The sequence below is a fragment of the Ammodytes marinus genome, assembly GCF_949987685.1.
Source record: "Ammodytes marinus genome assembly, chromosome: 17".
Lineage (NCBI taxonomy): Eukaryota > Metazoa > Chordata > Actinopteri > Uranoscopiformes > Ammodytidae > Ammodytes > Ammodytes marinus.
In genome coordinates, this window is record NC_137221.1 from 8,623,338 (window position 1) to 8,644,674 (window position 21,337).

The 21,337-nt window shown below is 41.9% G+C and overlaps 1 protein-coding gene across 1 annotated transcript in view; it reads left to right on the plus strand.

Annotated features, from left to right (window-relative positions):
• Positions 1-20,708, plus strand: part of samd12 (sterile alpha motif domain containing 12) — a gene marked incomplete at its 5' end in the record, with an annotated part of 85,694 nt that extends 64,986 nt beyond the window's left edge. Inside the window, one exon of the mRNA XM_080045244.1 lies at positions 18,151-20,708. Within this exon, the coding sequence (XP_079901370.1) occupies positions 18,151-18,182 (32 nt within the window). The 3' untranslated portion in view covers positions 18,183-20,708. The remainder of the gene's footprint in view (positions 1-18,150) is intronic.
• Between the last annotated feature and the right edge of the window lie 629 nt (positions 20,709-21,337).

Below are 21,337 nucleotides of genomic sequence, written 5' to 3' on the forward strand. Positions count from 1 at the left end.
TGATTGCAAGACTCTTAAAGACAATCGTTAATCAGTGGACCCTCAACAAGCACCAAGCCGTTAGTAATTGTGACTACCTAAACATAATTGGTTTAAATCTCAATTAGCTTTCACTATGGAGTAAAAAATCTGCCTTTAAAACTGAAAGAAATAATGATTTGACATCTATCGTGCTAATACATGCATCTGACATTTGATTCAGCCCTAAATGTGAACTGTATTCATTTTAAATATAATTGATAGGCTGTAAAATGGTAAAAAAATGAGTCACTTTCGATTCAGAATGCCAATGTCGGCTGTACAAAGACCATACAGCAGCATTCAAACCATGCATCACTGTCATTAATGCGTGGCTGCTGCACCAACAAATGTCAGCCCATCCCTGCCTGGGATTAAAAATGGATGTGCACATCTCCTCTTTTTCCCTCCTGTCTTCTACATCTACATCTCCTCTTTCCTTTTGTTCATGATCTGTCAGCCATTGTAACTCTCGTCATTTTCGAACCTCATACAAATCAAAGCCTGCATTCAGCTGTCAATCACACCAGGGCCGTCTCAAATAAAAACAAGGAGATAAAGAGGCGAGGGCTGTAATGCTTATTTGTCCATCATCTCTCCCCCCTTACTGACTAACAGGCTGAATCACAGTTAGCTGACGTTTTTGTCCTTGCTGTGTAGGGACCGGGTGTGTTATTTTGGTTTTTTAAATTCTGAAGCCGTTCTGGTTATTTGGTTTTGTCAGAGTGAGGTGCGAAGCGGAGGGGGGACGTGTGTGCTATACCGTATATACCTGCTTTGCCTTGTGACCACCGATCCGTGAAGGCAATTTATTTTCTCCTCCAGTAATGAACACGGCAATCCTTTATTTTGTGTGACGGAGGTGGCCTTGGAGCACGCAATTGTCTTTACATTTGTCTGCTTCATAAGAAGATTGTTGCTTAAGTGACTGGCGCCCTCTCACTGAGACAGATGATTCATTTAAAGAGGCATTGGAGCGTGTGTTGTAAGCTTGCCTTTCTTTACACCTCGCCTCGTGGATCCGTCACACACATACACTTTTCATTTTAATTTTTTTCATTTAACTTTTATTTATCCTCGAGAGACCAATTGAGGGGTGACCCTCATTTACAATGAACACACACACACACACACACACACACAAACACACACACACACACACACACACACACACACACATATATATATATACACACAGACATGCACACACACACGTGTTTTGAAGTAACACTCACACGTGCACGTGGATAGTTGCATTAATGCACAACTTTCCTTGTTTCTTGTAATTGCAAATGCAAATTACAACATGCAATTATGTACCACCACAGCGGTAAACCACTTCATGACATTCAAATTAGATTAGCTTGTTTTTTCGCTTTTGGAATTAAATCATTATTCCTCAAACCCACAAATTAAAATTCTCGAGGTAATCTATTCTGTTTACGCACTCTCCACTTCATGTTGTTGATGAATTTTTAGTCAAGAATGAACTCGTGTATGAAACGTTTGGCATGTTTGCATGTTATGTATATTTTGAATCCCAAAGACTTGACTTTGACTGCATTTGTCCATTTTAACATCATTCCAAATGGAAAAAGAAATACTAAAATGAATCCGCAATCTTAAATATAGAATTATATTAGCCAACTTAGTTTTGTAAGGTGTTCATTTTCCTGCCTGTTCTCACAGTGGCGAAAGAAAAACTAAATTAGTGAATGTTTTTAAAGGGCATACCAATAAAACAGAATCACCTATTCTTATGTAACCTGTTTCATTTCCCATCTCTTCACACACTTACGCTCTTGGCCAGAGTAATTAAGTTATCCTCCTCTTCAGGTTAGCAGTTAGGCATCCTCAGGTTCTCTAAAAAGAAATCACCTCATTTCTTGAAGAGAAAAAGTGATTATCATACCCCAGGTAAGATTGATTTGCATTTCTGCCAGTACTTCAGTCAACTTTCCCCCAGTCTCCCTCATACACTGGGAGAAGCAGAAAAGCCCAGGCTGTTAACATAGGGATATATAATAGTCCTTCTTTTGAGCACCGGCTCATATCCTGCATACATGAATTTCATCCCACCGGATTGATAGAGCTTTCTCTACTGCACACCTTGGCAAATATCCATTGCGAATGAATCAGTATTTATTTTAACCAACAAAGAGTTCTAGATGGATTGGGTTTTACTGAAAGATGCACTTCATCGACATCCGAATACATTTCTTTGATTGGTCTATACTTCTTTGGTATTTTGTTTTCATTTCATCCTGACCATCTAAGCTAAACTCATTTTCAAATGCTATACTGAGTCTGCTGTTCTTGCGCTAATGCTTTCTATGACTCCCACTTTGCCTGGGGGCCATTTTAATACTTTGTACAATCCATATTTTCTTTTACATTCCCACCCCTCCCCATGTCTCTGGGTCTTCTCCTCCTTCCTCGCTTCCATCTGTAGCATTGTTTTGCACCATTTTCTTTGTCCTTATGTTGTTGTTTTTTTTCCTCTCCAAAGCATCTATCTATGTTTCCTCCTCTTTCAACTTGGCAAACAACTAGTGCATTATTTGTGCCCATGGCAGGTGTTCTCCTTTACTATGGCTGCAAGGGCTTACTGTATACCTGACATTTTACTGAAAAAAATAGCTGAAACAAGAAACACCATTTTTGAGGCTAACGTTGCTTATATTTTTCCTCTCGATGCAGTGAAGTAAAGACGGATGGTTCACTGATCAGAAATAAGGCTCTAAGGTACACTACATAATTGTTCTATTGTTTGCACCAACCAAAAAAAAAAAGCTTTCTGCAATCTCTGATGCTTCTCGCGGTGTTACAGGGGTCAGTCTTAAAGCTGGGGTGGAGGATTTGGGGAGAAAATGGCAGTTGGGATAAAGATTAAAATCCAAATACCTCAACCGCTCCACTTGTTCTCTTTGGTCCCTCCCCTATGGTCCCTCCCTGACACGCTCTACACCAACAAATGTGTGCCAAAGTGAATGGACAGTCCCAACAGCAAATAAGAACAGAGAATCGGAGCCTCACTCTGGTCAAAGTGTACAGCTCATGTTAACTTTGACCAATCAGAAATCACATACCCCAGCTTTAATCCTCTCAGTATTTTCTTTGGCATCTCCCTTTCCAATTGGCTGGGGAATGGATGTAGGAGGCAACGCTGCCATCCAGTAACATGGCAGATGTCTCTCACTGTGTGATTACTCAGTGTCAAGTGGGCGGTGAAAACAGGTGACATGTTTATTTGCGGGGCGTGCGCGAATAAGGCGCTGACGATTAGTCATCATTATTTTGTGCAAATGTTCCCTCTCTTCACTCTTGCTTCCCAAAGAGACAACGTCTTGGTGTTGAAATGAAAGATTGCTGCCACAGACTGCGTTCAAGTCCTTCTGCAATAAAAAATGGTCGGTTTTACTCCTACACCTCTGCAATTATCGGTTCACACCAAATGCCTATCCTGTCGCATGAAGAACAGATGAATATGATAACTATCTTGCTCCATCAATCATGCTGGAGCATTTCAGTCCATTCGGTGTATAGTGTACTCATACTCTTCTGTGTTGAGGACAAATTCCACAGCCTCAGTGCACTAAGAGAATCTGTCTATGTTTAAAATGTCAAATGTGTTTTTTAGGGCCATGATCCATGCAGGATATGTGAACAAGCTCTTCACTGAGGCTACAAAACTAAAACACTTCTCATGCAGCAATGCAAACACAGTGAATTGTACTGCTCATGAACTTGAACTGACATCCAAGGGTTTTGCCCCAAAAAGCAAACATCTTAATAACTTAAAATGTAAATGAGATGTATTTTGTAATGGACGGTAATTGCAATTATGTCATCACAAGTTTCTTGCATTTTACAGAGCAAATTATCCATGGACTACTTGTTGATAAAATGCTCTCAAAATGTAAATACATGTACAACATAACACCTAACAAAGTAGCTACACTGATAAAAAGAGAGAATCATGTTATACAAAGTATTATAATCAGACTGCATTGCCTTTTGTAACTAACTGGACTCTGGTTTGAAAGAAAAAAAACACAAGTGCTTGATTTTAAGAAGCACTCGAAATATTGAGGTTCTTCAAGTATGAGGCAATCCAAACAGATCACCTCCTGAGTGTGACAGATGTCTGAAAACAATTTCCAAATGGAAATGTTTCTGCAGTTCTTTGAGCTAGCGTCGTTTACCGACTGCGTGCCTAATGTGTCGGGCAAACAATGCTGAGGCTTGCCAGCGGCGAGGCAGACACACTATCTGCTTCACATTAACCTCCCTCTGTGCTCCCAATGTGTGTTGACCCAGACGTATTATAAACCTACAGGTATAGGCTGCCAGAGAGTGTTATACCCGCGAAGAAACACACACATACACACACAACATGGAGCATTGCTATCTTGTCGCACAGTGGGAACACTGTTGTCACACACGATGTCATGTGCGTATAATTTAAACACAACACATAGAGCTCTGACTACTGTGTTCTGACTGGAGGGCAAGCAGGGACAAGGCGCCTCTGTTGCAGCAGTAGATATGGAAGTATTGATGGCTGATGAATGTATAAAGTAGATTCCCCCCCTGGGTAATTCTTTGCTACCGTCTCGGGAGTATCTCCCCCGGATCTACAGCACATATGACGATTAATATTCATCATATCGCTCCTCCATTGCCTGCAAATGGCCCCGTCTATATCCACTGGGAGCTGCACACCCTGACACTAACATTATATCCATGTACACACAGCCAGGTTGATGCGACACACACTCCACTGTGTGCTGTGCTGAGGTTATGATTTCTAGCTCAAGGGCGATGTGGTGTCAAGGCAACAGGTATGATCCTGCTGGGAGCCCCGTCATGTCTTTAGGCCTCCAGCTAGTGAATACAGGTGTAATGCTATACGGCAGGCCAAGTGCAAAGAATGCTCCATCACTTCTGGCTGATTTAGTTTAAACCAGCGAGTGTGTGAAGGGACTGGTGTGAAGATATTCTGTGTCAGCACTCGGAAAAACTGTACACTGCCTGTCACTCTATGCAAGGTAAAACTTAACACAAGGGACAAGTAGATTTTAACACAAATTTAAAATCAACAGAGCAGGGAAATTTTATAATAAAAAGTGGAATGAAAATCATGCTAAATTGTAGTTCTCATTTGTATCATAACATGTCTTATACCTGAAAACCCCAATATAAATGAAGCAACCTCATGTTAAATGCAGTAGGCTGTGTTCGATTCTGATGAATTACACAAGACAATTTTTATTTTTTTACAAAAGTCAGATAGAGTGGACTAAATAAGTAATGTGCCTGTCCCTAAAACCAAGAGAATGAGCTGAAAGGTGTTGAAACGCTCCCTCCCGCAGAGTCAATTGATACATGGTGTTGGTGTATCACTAAAAATGGCCCCTTTTAAAAAATATGCATTATTAATTATTATTTCAGATGCAACATATTGATCAGTGCAGCATCCATAAAGGCATTTTTGTCGACTCAGCATTATGTGCTGACATTCAGATATTGTATGGGGAAACTCGACAAGACGGCACAGACTTTTATTTTCGGAACCAACAATAGAAAATGTCTTGTAGCACTGCAGCTATACGAAATCGGGTCCACTTTGTAAGGAAAATAAATCTTCCCCTATTTTGCCTGGAGATACCGACTCTGTTGCAGTTACCATGGCTGTTGCTATCATTATCTGTATTGCACTCCCCCTTCATCATTCGAAGGCATCGTGGGAAGTATGTGGAAAAGGCCAAGTAGATAAGGTGGTTGAGTTAGTGCCAAAATTCTGAACATAGGCACATATAGTACACATTCACAGGAGCACTTCTACACTCAAAGCCACACTCACAAATACTTTAACTAGCTTAAACGCACCGGCAGAACCAATTGTTTGTAGAATTAAATTCTTATTTAATTAACAGACAAGCAAATTAGTATAAACTCAAAATGCCAGAGCCACTCAAGGGGGATTAAAGTGTTTTCAAAAGTTTTCAGCAGAGAGGAAAATTAAATGTTATTTTTCTTTTGGTTGGGTTTGTCGCTGAGAGAAATGCTTTGCACTTCCACCCAGTTTTATCTGCTGAGTATACACAGTCTCCCCAAAGACAATTGTAATGGCTGAATCCCGCCTTTAATGCATCTCTTTACATGGGTAAAATTGAGATGAGAATATATATGTTTTCAATACCGCACCTTTGCCAACTGCATCCTAATGTTGAAAGCTGCGTTTTCTAAGTTGTCACTGTGTGAAAGAGGATAATGATGCCATCAGTGGCAATGGTGCCTTCAGGGACAGAACGGATTCATGAGTCAGATTAAATGGAAATTGAGGAAAACGCAAAGAAATAATGTCTCCGGTTTTCTTCCTCAGCAGTTTGCTTATGGTAATTCTGCACAAGTCAATTGATTGTTTTATAAAAATGACAGCGCTTGCAACTGTAAAGGTTTGCCATCACATTAAATCAAGACGGTTAAACTACAAAATGTGCTTCCAATGCTGGAAGGAAGGAATTTTTCAAATAGTTTTTCTTAACTTTTCTGAATGTACTGTATGTTTATTCCTATCAACATAACAATGAAAAATCCTTCATTAGTTTCAAATGAGTCAGTCCGCCAACAGTGATGAACCAAGTTTAGCAGCACACCGATTTCAGAGCTTCCCCTCATGAGAAGGCAATATCCACCCCTTCCTTTCCTGCCCCCCTTGTTCTCCAATTTTTTACAATTCTTCTATTGCAACAACTTGTGCAACTTGGCCTTGGAAACTCGTCCAAATAGTAATTGTCCTATTATAATGATGCAACAAATACTAGGCCCCCGGCTGGCCCTTTAAAAGCTTTGAGTTTGTCCACACATTGAAGCGGTGTGCATAAGGGTCATGGTAAGATCGATACGCAATATGTTGGATGGTCATGTCTTTCACAAAACCAACAACACAAGAGCAGAATTGTAAAGAACTGATTAAAGCGTGCGTTTATCTGCTCAAACATAAGCTGCGGTTATTTGCTAACTAGCTATCTTCTCACAGTCCTAACTGTTCTATAATATCAAGGTCAAGGAAAAATCCATGTGTTGCTGGATGAAAATGAGAATTATTCCTTTGTCTGCTTCTGTCAATCAAGGGGACATGCAATGTTTTAATAATCCCTTAAAGGTGTACTATTTAACATTGTGTGTGTGTGTGTGTGTGTGTGTGTGTGTGTGTGTGTGTGTAGAGCTGCAACGATTAATCGACAAATCGATTATTAATCGATTATTAAAATAATCGGCAACTATTTTGATAATCGATTAATCGTTTTGAGTAATTTTTTAATAAAAAATTTCCAAATTCCCTGATTTCAGCTTTTCAAATGTGAATATGTTCTGGTTTCTTTAATCCTATTATGACAGTAAACTGAAATATCTGTGTGTTTTGGACAATACATTTGAGGACGTCAACATGGGCTTTGGAAAATTGATCAACATTTTTCACATTTTCTGACATTTTACGGACCAAAACACTAATCGATTAATAATCGATTAATCGAGAAAATAATCGACAGATTAACACTAGAACCGCCAGCATTCTATTTATACCTAGAACCGCCAGGCGGGTCAAATTGACCCGTGCATTTCTAGTGTGGTATAAAGTCATAAATTAGTTTGTTTAATAATCATCTGTGTTTTGGACCTCTTGTTTTATAATCTAAGTATCTTTAAGAACACTAATCACGTTTCGTGGCGACTCAGTAATGAAACTGAAAGTAGATATAATATCGCAAGTATAGTAGTGAAAACAGAAGGTCAAAACAGCGCCCAAATGAGCTAAAATCCTAAATACAATAAACAGTAACATGGCAAACTTATTTTTAGGTAAGCTCTAATTGATTATTCATTCATTTTTCCCCACGTTGACATGTTTTGAGGCGGAAGATCCCTCCGTCGCTCTCTGTCCGGCTCACAGACAGCACTCAGCTGTCTGTCAGTTGAGCTGCGAGCCACGGTGTGTGGAAGACAGCGCTCAGTTCTGATCTCTCGCTATCAGACTGGCATCACTCATTTCACTTAGTAGCCTAATTCTAATGTTGTTAGGTATTTATCTTCATCTCTAATTTATTGTAAGTGTTTATGAATGACTGCACGTACAGTTGTCAGATCGCGGACCCCAAACAATGCCGTTGCCTAGCAACCTGCTCGAAAATATTTAATTTTCCTGTGCGGGTCAAATTGACCCAGTGTGGCGGTTCTAGGTATAAATGCCTGTTTTTTTAATCCAGTTTAATTGTGACTTTATTTAACCATAGGGAGAGCATCACAACACAATTTTAGGAAAAGTCAAAGAGTTGGGGGCTTCAATATTTCGTAAAAGTATAGTTATGGGCAGTTGAAAAACCGCCACGGGTCAAATTGACCCCGTGGCGGTTCTAGTGTTAATCGATTATCAAAATAATCGTTAGTTGCAGCCCTGTGTGTGTGTGTGTGTGTGTGTGTGTGTGTGTGTGTGTGTGTGTGTGTGTGTGTGTGTGTGTGTGTGTGTGTGTGTGTGTGTGTGTGTGTGTGTGTGTGTGTGTGTGTGTGTGTGTGTGTGTGTGTGTGTGTGTGTGTGTGTGTGTGTGTGTGTGTGTGTGTGTGTGTGTGTCAGAGAAGTGAACATTTTCTAAAGTTTATTTTATTAACTGAATAAACAAACACTGCATAGTTCTCCTTTTAATTCATGGTGGTAACAATGCTACAGTTATTGTCAACTGCACATGAAAAGGAAAAGCTTGACAGGTTTTTCAACTGTAACTGTAAGATTGACATGAGTGTACACTAAACTAAAACAACTTGTTTTGGTCTAACAAATCATGCGGTGGCTCTTGAAAGCATATCTGCCTCCTAACTTTGTGATGAATGATTTGGTCTTTTGGACAGAACGGGCACCATGCAGTGCCGCCTTCTACACCACATAACTGCTCACAGTTGGCCATGAAAGCAGAAACCTGATAGAGAGAAAAGAGTTCCCATTACTACACTCGCCAAAGGTAAATAGTAAGTTGTCAGGGCTTGTGAGTCATGGCTCTGTGTGAGGTCATCATTATTCGCCCCCAACTTGCTCTCAGAGGTTTGCTGTTGCGGGAGACACGTAAAGTGAGACAGAGTGAGAGAGACGGCAAAGAGAGAGAAAAAAAAAAAAACGCTGAGTTTTGTACATTGCAAACCCCTTCCTTTATTGTGAGCCCCCGCTTTCCCCCTTGCGCCCGCCGCCTGCATCACTACTGTCCTCCCCGCTGTCGAGTCATCACATTTCGCCCGGGAAATGAGATTCGCCGTGCCATGAAAAAAGACTGATGATCCCCCTTTAACCCCCGACTACCGAGACACTCCAAAATAGCAACCGTGCCTTTTTTTTGTCTCTCACCCGCTCCGTTTGAAGGCCGCTCATATCTTATGTTTAAGTGCTGTTGACTTTGAACATGCCCTGTTCCAGTCTTTAATAGGTTCGCCTTCCGTATCAGCCGGGCGACTTGAGAGGGGGGGGGACAGTTTCCGTTGGAGTACGCTCAAAGTACACTCAACAAGCATATCCCAAGGGCAAATGGGATAGCGGCGCGGTAATAGACTTGCTTTTTCTTCACTTGAGCGGTTTATCATACGCTTAGGAGCTTGTCATACAACCAGGAGAGGGGTTGCGGTGAGGCTAATTTCACTCTGGTGGCTTTGGTTACCCTGCGGATTCACAAATAACTTCACATCTCTATGTCGTAGCACGGTTGGAGTAAGCTGGGTTATGGTATTGGGGAAACAAGGGGTCTGATATATGAATGTTCAAAAAACTGTGCATACCTCACAACCTAAATGTAAACGGCTATGTGTAAAAGAAAGAAGGTCCACACCTTGCACATGCTTCAGGCCATTTCTACAGCGAGTTGTGCAGTGGATTTGATATTAATAATAAAACATTACTCGTTTAAGGTTAATAGATAATAAATGAATAGTAAAAGATTGTTCATCAGACCGCAGAGCAATCAAAAGCGTATAGGGTCAATTTTTAAATAATTCCATCTACTTGTTCAATTATGTTATTCTTATTTAATTGAGGGACAATAGTTTGTTCAATGTTATCCTTAGCAGTGTAGCACTTTGTAAAGTTTTGCGTTATGAAGTATTCTGACGATTGATAATGATGATTATGGAGATATTACTGTTGATGGTGGCTTATGGTCATGTGATTAATACATAATAATACATAATAATAGGAGCTATTGTGGCCGTGCATCATGACAGCTGCTCTGGTACTGGCTCTTGAGGGCTTTTTCTCTGTAATGCTGTTTCTTCTTAACTTCACTGTTCTTTTCATTGAAATAGTATTCATAATCAAACAGATGTGTAGTCATGGTCATGGCCATGTCAATATCAATGGAAGAGTGTGGAAGTGAGTCACACGAGAAAGGCAAAAGTGATATTTGCATGCATGTATTCAAACGGCTGGCTTTGAGAAGGCCATCAGTTAAAGGAATGAATTATTAAAATACAGGTTAGACCCACCTTTGACAATTCATGCATCTAGATTGATTGATTGATTGATTGATTGATCTGAGGCAACTGGTATGAGAGGTCAGTGTAACCAATTAAGTAGCACAATTCAGATTATAACAGGAATATAATCAGCAGCCAGGTTGGTGCAGGTAAACACAGCCATGTGTTTATTCATGATCTTTTTTAAAGAGAGATTGTGAGTTTCTTTGGGAGATTTAAGAGAAAGAGATGCAGAGAAGGAAAAGGATATCACAGCTAAAATATAGGGGGAATAAGTGAGAAAAGAATCTTCTAGAGACTCAGGGGGTGGGGGGGAGAAACTATTCTCTGGGAACACAATAGTGGATGGCGTGCTCGAGCTAAATAAATTATCACGGGTCTATTTTTAAGCCGAAGTGTAAATGCAGTAATCCTCGGAGCAGGAGCTGCGAAGAGCCAACACACAGCAGCCCCATCTGGGAATACAGCTCTGCCTTTATCTCCCACTCCCGCCTGCCCCTGTCTCTCTTCCCTCTCTCCTTGTTCCCCCCTCTCTCTCACACACACACACACACACACACACACACACACACACACACACACACACACAGTATACATCCTCCACTCCCCGTCGCAGCACCTCTGTCTCCCTTTTTTCCATCCACCTCTTTTTCGTTATTTTCCTCTCTCCTCTCTCCTTTCTCCTCTGCCTTTCATATGGTAAAAGCCTCCCTTTCTGTGCCGGGCTATTTTTCTTATCACTGAGCCCTTCCATGGGGACTCCAATGAGGTCTATTGTAATAAACAATAACAGACCTTTGGACAAGACAGGGAGGGGGAAACATGTAAGTGGCACGCAGAGAAGCAGCAGTCAGAGGATATTAGGCCACGGCGGGTCATTCTCCTGCAACTTGCAAACAAATCTTTTTCCTAGCGGATGTATAATCTTTAAAGCTGGAATTTTCTTTTTTATATTCTCAGGTCCCTGTGGGAGAATGTTGTGAGGCCCAAGGAACAGTTTCTCTAGGAGGCCACAGTTACTTGGCAGTGTTGTGCTGTTTAGGTACAAGAGAGGAGACCCTCCTTTGCTGCCGGTTAATAGCTCTTAATGGGATGTCGTTAATCAGAGGCGCAGGCTGAGGTTTCACAAGGTTAATGACGGCGTAGCCAAGACCTCAACTGTGTCCCGTTAGTTTTTCAGTGTCAGCAGGAACCTGAGAGCGCACAGTTCTCTTATAAGCGCCGTGTGAGCATGACTTCAGGTGTTCTTCTCTATCATGTCTTTTTAGTTGATGTTTTTATTAAATGTATTCAAAATGTTAAATGTTGGGGCGCTCCGGTGGCGTAGTGGATGGAGCGCGTACCATATTGACTCCGGCTTTTGTTGCAGTGGTCGCGGGTTCAAATCCGACCCGTGGACCTTTACTGCAGGTCATCTCTCTGTCTCCCCATTTCAACTCTGTAATATCCAATAAAGCTTGGAAATGCCAAAAAAATAATCTTTAAAAAATGTTTTTTTAAATGTACAGAACAACAAAGAAAGCAAACTAATACAGTGCAGCGACAGACAGAAAAAAACCCTGTGGGATTATTTGGAGCCTCCACCTAAATCAGTTTAGAAACTTCATAACGAATATCAAAAAAACAAACAGAAAAAAAAAACTATAAGACAACCTAAAAAGTATACAAACTACTAAAATTATACATACATATTTAAAGAAACAGCAACAATGTCAGAATAAATGTATTGAATTAAAAACAGATCAAAAGCATGTGTGTGTGTGTGGGGGGGGGGGTAAATTTGATTAATTCATCTATATTATTAACTAGCGAGCAAACGTTTTGATACATGTAGTTAGCCAAGCTTTAACCCGCGTAAGGCTTGCATACAAATATACTTGCAGACATCAGCATGCACGCTGGAGTAAATCAGGGTCTTGTTTTTTACTGTTCCACTTGATTCCTGTTTTGCATTGCGATCTCTGTGTGAGGAGGGATCTCCTCCATGATTGAGCAGCACGGTGAAGAAATGGCACTGAGCTCACTTTGACAGTTCCCCCAATGAGCGTGTGTGTGTGTGCGTGTGCTTGCATCAGACTATGTGTTGGTGGTGGCAGGTTTCACTGGAAAAGGCACAGTAACAAAACAAATCCAACATGACACAAGTTAGAATACCAAAAATACAAGCACTTTGAGAACTACCATTCCTCCGACTCTTGCTCTGCATAAAATAGACTTATTTACTTATCCTCACTGGGTCACACCGATGAGCAGCTCTGCTTTAAAGAAATAGATTGAAAGCGGGAGAGATGGTGGGCGGGGGTTGTTTATGTTGTTAAAATCAGGGCAGGAAAAGAAGCAGGCGTGCATGCTCAGAGTCGCAGAATATGATGACCTATTTTGAACACACACACACACACACACACACTGGGAGAAGCGGCTCTCTAAACTGTATTAGAACACCCGCAGAGGCTCAGAAGTCTACAACTATAAATACACTATGTATCGGCACGTAAGCACAGATCTGCATGTGTGTATAGGCCTACGTATACGTTGCCCCTTCCTAACTTGTCTAAACCTTCAACTTAAATGAATTACGCCAGCCTGTGGTGGATGTGTTGTCTGGATTCAACGACCTCTCTGTCTACAACCCTCTGCCTTTCAACGGGACGGATTGTGGACTTGACATAGATCAATATATAAATAAATAACATGCGTTCTCCTATTAGCGCAAAGAGCTTTCCTCATTATGGCCTGTTGGTAAGTCATCATAGCCCAGACAACAGCCATGTTTACGCTAGTTTTATAAGAGTGTGAGTCACAGAGGCATCTAATTATTGAACCACATAACGTGTGGTGTTTGGCAGATTGTTATACACGTTGGCCCTTCAGCGACCATCATCATTTACCAATGACTCCAGCAGATTGTTTTTTGTAGGTCATGTAATAAGTGATTACATGTGTGTTCTAGTTCTTGCCTTTTATTGCAGTTTCTAATGACGGGGCTGATGCCAAATACCACTTCACCTTGGCTGACTTTGCATATTTACATCCAGTCCAGTATCTCTAAATGAAGTAGCCTGCAGTCAGTATTAACCTTTTTATTAACTGCAGCCATAGCAATGACATTATAAAAGTCTTTAGTTCCCTAGCGCTAACCGTCCCTACCATATTGTTTTTTGGCTTACAGCAATATGTACTTTAACAGTAATCCTACTTTGATTGCCTAGAAAAGCAAGGACTTTCAAAACTTTGCTTCGGAAAACTAACGCCCTCAAAAATTTGAAATCTTTCAAATGGAATAAAAGTTTTCTTCTTGAGTATTTTTTCTCCTCTGACAAATCTACAAATGGAACAATATAAGAAGGAAGAAATCTGTCCATCACCTGTGATAAGTGGTTAAATGCTTTATTCTAAAGGATCACTAGCCCACACGTTTGAGAACCACTGATCTAAAGAGGGGGGTTTCGGCTCATTGATTTGATCATCTACATTCTTCCCTTGTTGTTGGTGATGAATGGCGTTGAGGCTTGTTCATTAAAATTGATTATTTATCGGCCGCATCCTGGTTTCGAAAACCAATCGTAATCAGGATGTATTGATCGTCATTCATCTCTGTCTCATCTTCAGTTCTTCGGCTGTGACAAGATAACTCAATATAACACCCCACTGAGCCACTTCAGTGCTCCTTTAATGTATTTTCAAAAAGTATTCAATCAATGAAATAGTTCTTCATGTCAAGAAATCCTATGAAATGACCAAAAACCAATGTGTTAGTCCTTTCGCACAATACTTTCCGATCTCACTAAATTGTCTGCAGCACAAAAATATATAGCTTGATTTTTTTAATGTTTAATCTTTAGCAAAGGTTACTCATACAGGTGTAAATAGTTCATTTGCTGGACTTTTTCTTCTAACTCCTATGTTGCATGACTAGTTTCTTAGTGTTGTTATTCATTTGCAGATTTGCATATGGTGAGAACAGAGATCAATGGCACAAAAGTAATGAGGCTTAACAGGCTTTGGCTACACAACAATACGTGTTAGCATCATGTTCTTTTCAGTATCAGAATCAGAAATACGTATACTTATATTGTGGGTGTTTTTCATGTGGTTTGTTGACTAAAAGGAAAAACTAGCACATCTTATCTTTTAAAAACACACCTGTCAGGGACACCACACCGGGTAAAGCCTGGATCCAGCCTTCCATAGAACTGATACTCTAAAGCCGGATGGACAGAATTAGTGCAAAATCTGCCTTTGTACACGTTTTTTTTGCTAGGAGACAGGGCACACAGCAGAGAGGTGGCACAAGCGGCTGCATGCTGAGGTGTGCTCGGATTAAACAAGCAAGACAGGTCTGATTACAAATGCATGGGCGAGAGCCATGGAGAGAGAACAGGGGGGGGGGGGAGAGAGAGAGAGATATGGAGACAGGAGTGAAGCATGGCAGAAAGAGGGAGTGAGAGATTTTGATGACCCAGACATTTTACTACCTGTCTCTGAAAGGCTGCTCATCTGTTAATACTCGCAAATCCCATTCATCATTGGTACCGGTGGCACGGGAGGCTGAGCTACTGCAGGCTATACTAGAGCTTTGTGCGTGTGTGTGTGTGCGTGTGTGTGTGTGTGTGTGTGTGTGTGTGTGTGTGTGTGTGTGTTTTCGTGCGTGTGTTTGTGTGTGTGTGTGCGCGCAAGCATTCATGTGTGAACGTTTTGGGCATGAGACAGAATCCATGTGTGAATTACACTGCGGAACAGTACATTAATAATAGATAAACTCTCCCTTTGTTTGGAACCCATAAGTGATGAGTGGGCCTTGTAATTTGTTGGTTTAATAACTGCAGACAAACCCAAGTGTTCTCTGCCTCAGTTTCACATACACACATACGCGCGCACACACACACACACACACAAACACACACACACACACACACACACACACACACACACACACACACACACCACAGAAACATGCCAGAATTGTAATTCTCCATCAAACGCTGAGCTCTCGCACTCAACCCTCGTGTCAGGGAGGCATTCAAACGCTGGTCTGTTTAATTTACGTTTGGCAGATTATAGTAATTATGTTAAAGAAAAGATTTTTCAGAGTAATTTGCCCTGTTCTGTCCTTGAAGACTGAAACAGCGCTGGCTGAAAGATGATGATTTTCCTTTTTTTTTTTCACTGCTACTTAACTATTCAACAAGATTGCAAAATATGCCCACATAAAGGTTGTGATGGAATCCTGAGTTTTATTGTTTTGCATGGCTTTATGGCAACGATAATCTCTTTCACCATCCGTAAATGTTTTTCCAATGGCTGTAACAGCAGCTATAACGGCAAACTATGCTTTATATTAGGATGTAGATGGTGTGTGTGTTTGTGTGTGTGAGAAAGGGTTTGCCTGTGTACAGTGGCAGCCAAGAGAAGCATGGTGACAACCATATAAATTGAAAATATAGTAGGGCCTATATGTCATTGAACTGTACCTCTAGGCCCTGCTCTCTATTCAGAAGTGTGTGTGTGTGTGTGTGTGTGTGTGTGTGTGTGTGTGTGTGTGTGTGTGTGTGTGTGTGTGTGTGTGTGTGTGTGTGTGTGTGTGTGTGTGTGTGTGTGTGTGTGTGTGTGTGTGTGTGTGTGTGTGTGTGTGTGTGTGTGTGTGTGTGTGTGTGTGTGTGTGTGTGTGTGTGTGACGGAGAGAGTAACTGGGAACCATCCATGAAAATTAAGTGGCGGAACTGCGTTTTCTGCATTTGTATGATGGCGCAAACATAGCCGTTTGTCTGTCGGCAAACTGTCCTTATAAATTAAGATGTAAACCAAGAGACGTTATCGTGTGTGTGTGTGTGTGTGTGTGTGTGTGTGTGTGTGTGTGTGTGTGTGGAACCAGATAGCTGAGCTCTGACTATTCTCACCATTGTCCAGAGACAGAGAGGGAAGGGGGATTTAAAGAATCATCCGAACATGCTGACAGCTTGTCAAGGCCCTCCTACGACTGTAATGAATTTCATCCTTTTGTAGTGTGTGTGGTCCCACTGCACTGATAAGCCCTGGCTGGCACTATTAACAGGGAGCCAGTTATGAGTGTGTTTAGTTTGTGCATGTGTGTGTGTGTGGGCTGATGTGGTGTTAACATCTTATTGAAAATAAATGGCGTGATGCATTGCAATGGTTGCCAACAATGATGATGAATATTATGTGGTTGAAGTGTGTGTGTGTGTGTGTGTGTGTGTGTGTGTGTGTGTGTGTGTGTGTGTGTGTGTGTGTGTGTGTGTGTGTGTGTGTGTGTGTGTGTGTGTGTGTGTGTGTGTGTGTGTGTGTGTGTGTGTGTGTGTGTGTGTGTGTGTGTGTGTGTGTGTGTGTGTGTGTGTGTGTGAGATGTCACCAAGTAATTTTACAAAGGTGCTGTATCTACTTTTTCCATTTGATGCTTTACATCATGGCATTTAAGTATTGGAGCTGAACACTTCTTCCACCACTTCTTGCACATTTCTTTTTACTATATCGCCAAGTTTTAGAATATTCCCATGACTTTTCCATTCTTAGTTGGCTGCGTGCCCTGAGTTTGTGAGTAGACTGTGAATAAAGTAATGAACAAAATCATTAATCTACATCTCTGCACCAAGCCATGCGGCCGCACACAGACATACACACACACACACACACACACACACACACACACACACACACACACACAAAAAGCTGTTTTCGTAATCGTGGCTGCCATGTGTCTTTGTGCCTTGTCATCACATGCTCCAGCTGAGCTCTAAATGTCACTTGTCTCTCTCCGCTTCATCTGCCTGACTCATCTTCCTTGTCCTCACTCTGCATTTGAAACGCTTCTCGTGTGTGTGTGTGTGTGTGTGTGTGTGTGTGTGTGTGTGTGTGTGTGTGTGTGTGTGTGTGTGTGTGTGTGTGTGTGTGTGTGTGTGTGTGTGTGTGTGTGTGTGTGTGTGTGTGTGTGTGTGTGTGTGTGTGTGTGTGTGTGTGTGTGTGTGTGTGTGTGTGTGTGTGTGTGTGTGTGTGTGTGACACTGACATGTGCTGGTGCATTTGATGGACACGCTGCTGCTCCCCCCCTCCCTTTTTGTACGGCGCCTGCAAGCACAATGACGCTCACTGCATTGATTTTTTTTCGTGCCATTTTATAATTATGTCTCCCCTCTTTTTACTCGTCATTCCCCTCTTTCTCTCTTTTATCCTGTCTCTCTTATCTCCTTCCCTCTCTCCCTCTTTTCTTCTGTTTTTTTTTTCTAATTCCATCCCCCTGATCCATTTTTATGCCTCACTGTGCCCGTGCTTGTTATCTCGGCCTTTTCTCTAGTTTATTTTTTTCATTTTTTTTTTTTCGTTTGATCTCAACTTCTTAATTTCCTCTCATCTACGTCACAGCGCTCGGTTTCATTCTGAACCGTCCCTGTTTTTCCTATGATGGTCTTCATTGTTTCTCTTTTAGCGCCTCCGTTTTTTGGCTGATGTTTCTCTATTTTACCCTTTCCAACGGGAGCGCTTTATCTGTCTTTGTTTCACCCACACACGCACACACCCACACCCATACACCCAACCCTCTTTTCTGTTATTTTTCTCTCGTTAACTTTTTCCATTCTTTTCTGTCTTGTCTTTCTGTTTTCTGCAGCCTCTCTGGAGTGCACTCCGTCTTCACCATAGCCCTGGCCTGACGGAGCAGGACTACAGAAGTCACACAGAAGGACACACGGACAGCCAAACATCCACCCAACACGTGACTTCTTCTTCGTGAAACAAACACAGCTCGCCTTCGTCTCAACAGCTTTGGTCTCTGTCCTCCTCCTCCTCCTCCTCCAAAAAAAAAAAACGATCTGAAAAAATATCACGCCTTCTTTCCCAGCCACTCCTGGGAAGCTCCCACCAGTTCTGACTTGCCATTTGCTCGCTGTCCAAACAATTCCTCACAGCTTCCTGGAATATGACCAATAGTTTCCATTACAGGCGTCCCATCCTCCAGTCATTTCTGACCTTTTGCAGCCAAACCTCCGACACAGACCTCCGCATACTATTCCCCTTATAACTCTTACACTCCTCTCAGCGAACGCTTCACTTCCCTCGCCAAGCCCTACCCAACGATCATTTACCCAGAAATCAACACTGGTTCAACTGGATTTCCAAAAAAGGACTTAAACTCGAATAAGCAGTAATCTCTGAACCATTGCTTTGTGGAGGATAGTTTCGTGTGGGTGTGTGTGCTCCATTTGCTTTTAGGGAACTTATCCTTACAGTAAAAAGGTGACACCTGTAATCCACTTTCCCATTCAAACACAGTCTCTCAGGCTGTACGTGCATAATGTTAGCGCCTTCACCGTAGCACTTCAATGTGTGTTTTCTCCCATGAGTGCTCTTGTGCAGTGCTGAGCTTGGTTCTGGCCTACTAAGGACTTTTCAGTAGTTGCAGCATAATGACTGTACATGAACCACTACTCTACACCTCCCCTTCCCTTCCCTTATTCTTCCTTCTGATCTCCTGGCAGACGATTCCCACAACCGCAAAAAGGGGTGAGACATTTTACACAACCATGCGTGCTTTCAATGCTCTTTCTCTTTCCCATGCTGTGCATAGACACTGTAGGCAGTGTTCGACAACGCCTGGTAAAAATGTCCATATCGCCTCGTCAATTTTTCTCTTTGCCCGAGAGAACTTCACTGTCAAAATAAACCTTGGGGAATAAAAACTGAACCTGGCATCGCGCTAGGTAAAGTTGGCTTCCCTCTTTGCAGTGAACGACATCGTTGTGAAAAGCAATCCGAAGAAGATGTAGCAGAACCTGGGAAGAGCTGCGAAAAAGGAAATTCCCCAGGCGTCCCTGAAAGCACCGTGCCAGTATGGTAAACTGGCACAAAGGGGAAAGGGAGTGGCAGGCAATGCAAAAGGGCTCCGTGAACCAAGAGATGCTTTGACTTGAAACTCTTTACTGCTAATGAGCGGAGAGACGCAGGCAAAGGCATCACAGATAAGGAAAAAGAAGAAGAGCCTTTTTTTTAATCATTGACTCCCCTCTTCACAGCTGACTCTTTATTGCTTTGTCTGCTTTCCATCTCACTGCTTGGAACTATTTTTGGATGTGATATATTGAAAATAGTGTTAAAAAAATAGAAAAGAAAAAAGGAGACGTGCCGTGTGCAAAAAGCTCATCGTGGAAATGTCGTCCGCAGATAATTAAGAAAACACACTGTATTCTATGTATCTCTGATGTGAATAATGGCCACTCACTGTTGTTATCGTAGGTATTTTAACTGCACTTCAAAAGCACATGTGTCTGTCTCGACAACAAAACAAAACAGCTGTTGCTCGGACCTCTGTCTTCTTCCTCACTATGTCTATGAGTGTAAATACATTATGAAGTCCTGTAGCCGTGTATAATGACCTCTCAATATCTGTAGCTGATTCCATAGTGCCGGGATTGATATTTATCAAAAGGCCGCTGGTGTAGCATGAGCTGTTGTCATGGTTACAGCATATTTTGCCTTCCATCCTGGATGGGAGCTGTCAATCAGAAGGAGCATAAGGAATAACTGCTGCATTTCAGAGTGGGTATAGGTCAGCGTGAGCCCCCGAGAGCCATTGCTTTTTAATGGGATTCCCATTTGTACACGGGAGGTTCCTCTGTGTACAGCCATTCATTGTTTAGATAGCAGCTGTAGCCTAATACGGCACGAGGACATATTGAATAGTATCGATCAGCTCTTCAGGACCTACGTAGGGCCGGTCCCTCCAGGATTACAAAAAGGCCTCAAGGAGCGTGCGCTGATGGCGTGTGCCGACAGTCACATAGGAATGGACTTGTTAGGGGGCTAAAACACAAGTGGCTATTTCACGGTCGGGCGGAGATGCCTTGTCCATGTCTGTCAAGGCCACGTGAGAGAGAAGGGGAAGGGCTGACGCTTCTGAGAAGTTTGACCTGTTTTTTTTTTCCACTCCTCGATTTTTTTTGCAATTGGAAACTGTCAGTATGTATGTCACCTGGGGAAAATGGCTTGCCGTGGTAGAAATGGTTAGTCATCTTGAGATCTGGATTCATTTCTGCAAAGCACTCTCAGCAGGACTTCTTGACCTATTATCGTCAATGTAATGAATTAATATGGATGATGATGATATTAAAAGTTTAATTATAACCTTTCATTGGCATTAAAGGGAGGTTTTGTTGGCGTTTTGGGAAATCCACTTACTCAATGAGATTCATTTATTGGATCTGAAGAGCCAGCAGCCTCTTAGCTGAGCAAAGTGTATGACCTTGTTTCTTGTCAGGTACTTATATTCAAATACCGTACTTTTCGGCCTACAAGCCGCAACTTTTTCCCCGTTTTTCGACCCTGTTATTACACAGCACAGTATATGTTCTGTAGCTACTAGGGATGGGCGTTAGTAATCGAGTACTCGAGTACTCCTCGTTTCAAATGATCTCGATTGGTGGATGAGGAAAATCGTTTTTTGTTTTTTTTAGTGTTTGTAGCCTTTAGGCCGGCCGGCGGGCCGCCCCTATTTTAAAATGTTATATACGTGTACAAAACGGCACAAAACGGATAAAATAAAGTTTAACAAAATTAAATATTTTGATCCAAGTTAAATAAACTAACCGTTGTGTCAAACAGCGACCGCAAATAACTGCCACCTCCGTGCAGCGCAGCCAGTGTGTGGTCTCCACAGCACTGCGGAGCTGAATGCGGTGCTGGAAAACTTGGAAAGTCACGTAAAGAAGCCAGGCTGACTTCGGGCACATTCGAGCAAACGACATTTAAGAAGCCTTTATTATGGCATATAGGATTGAGATTCAAAAGCCGACCGGTGTAAC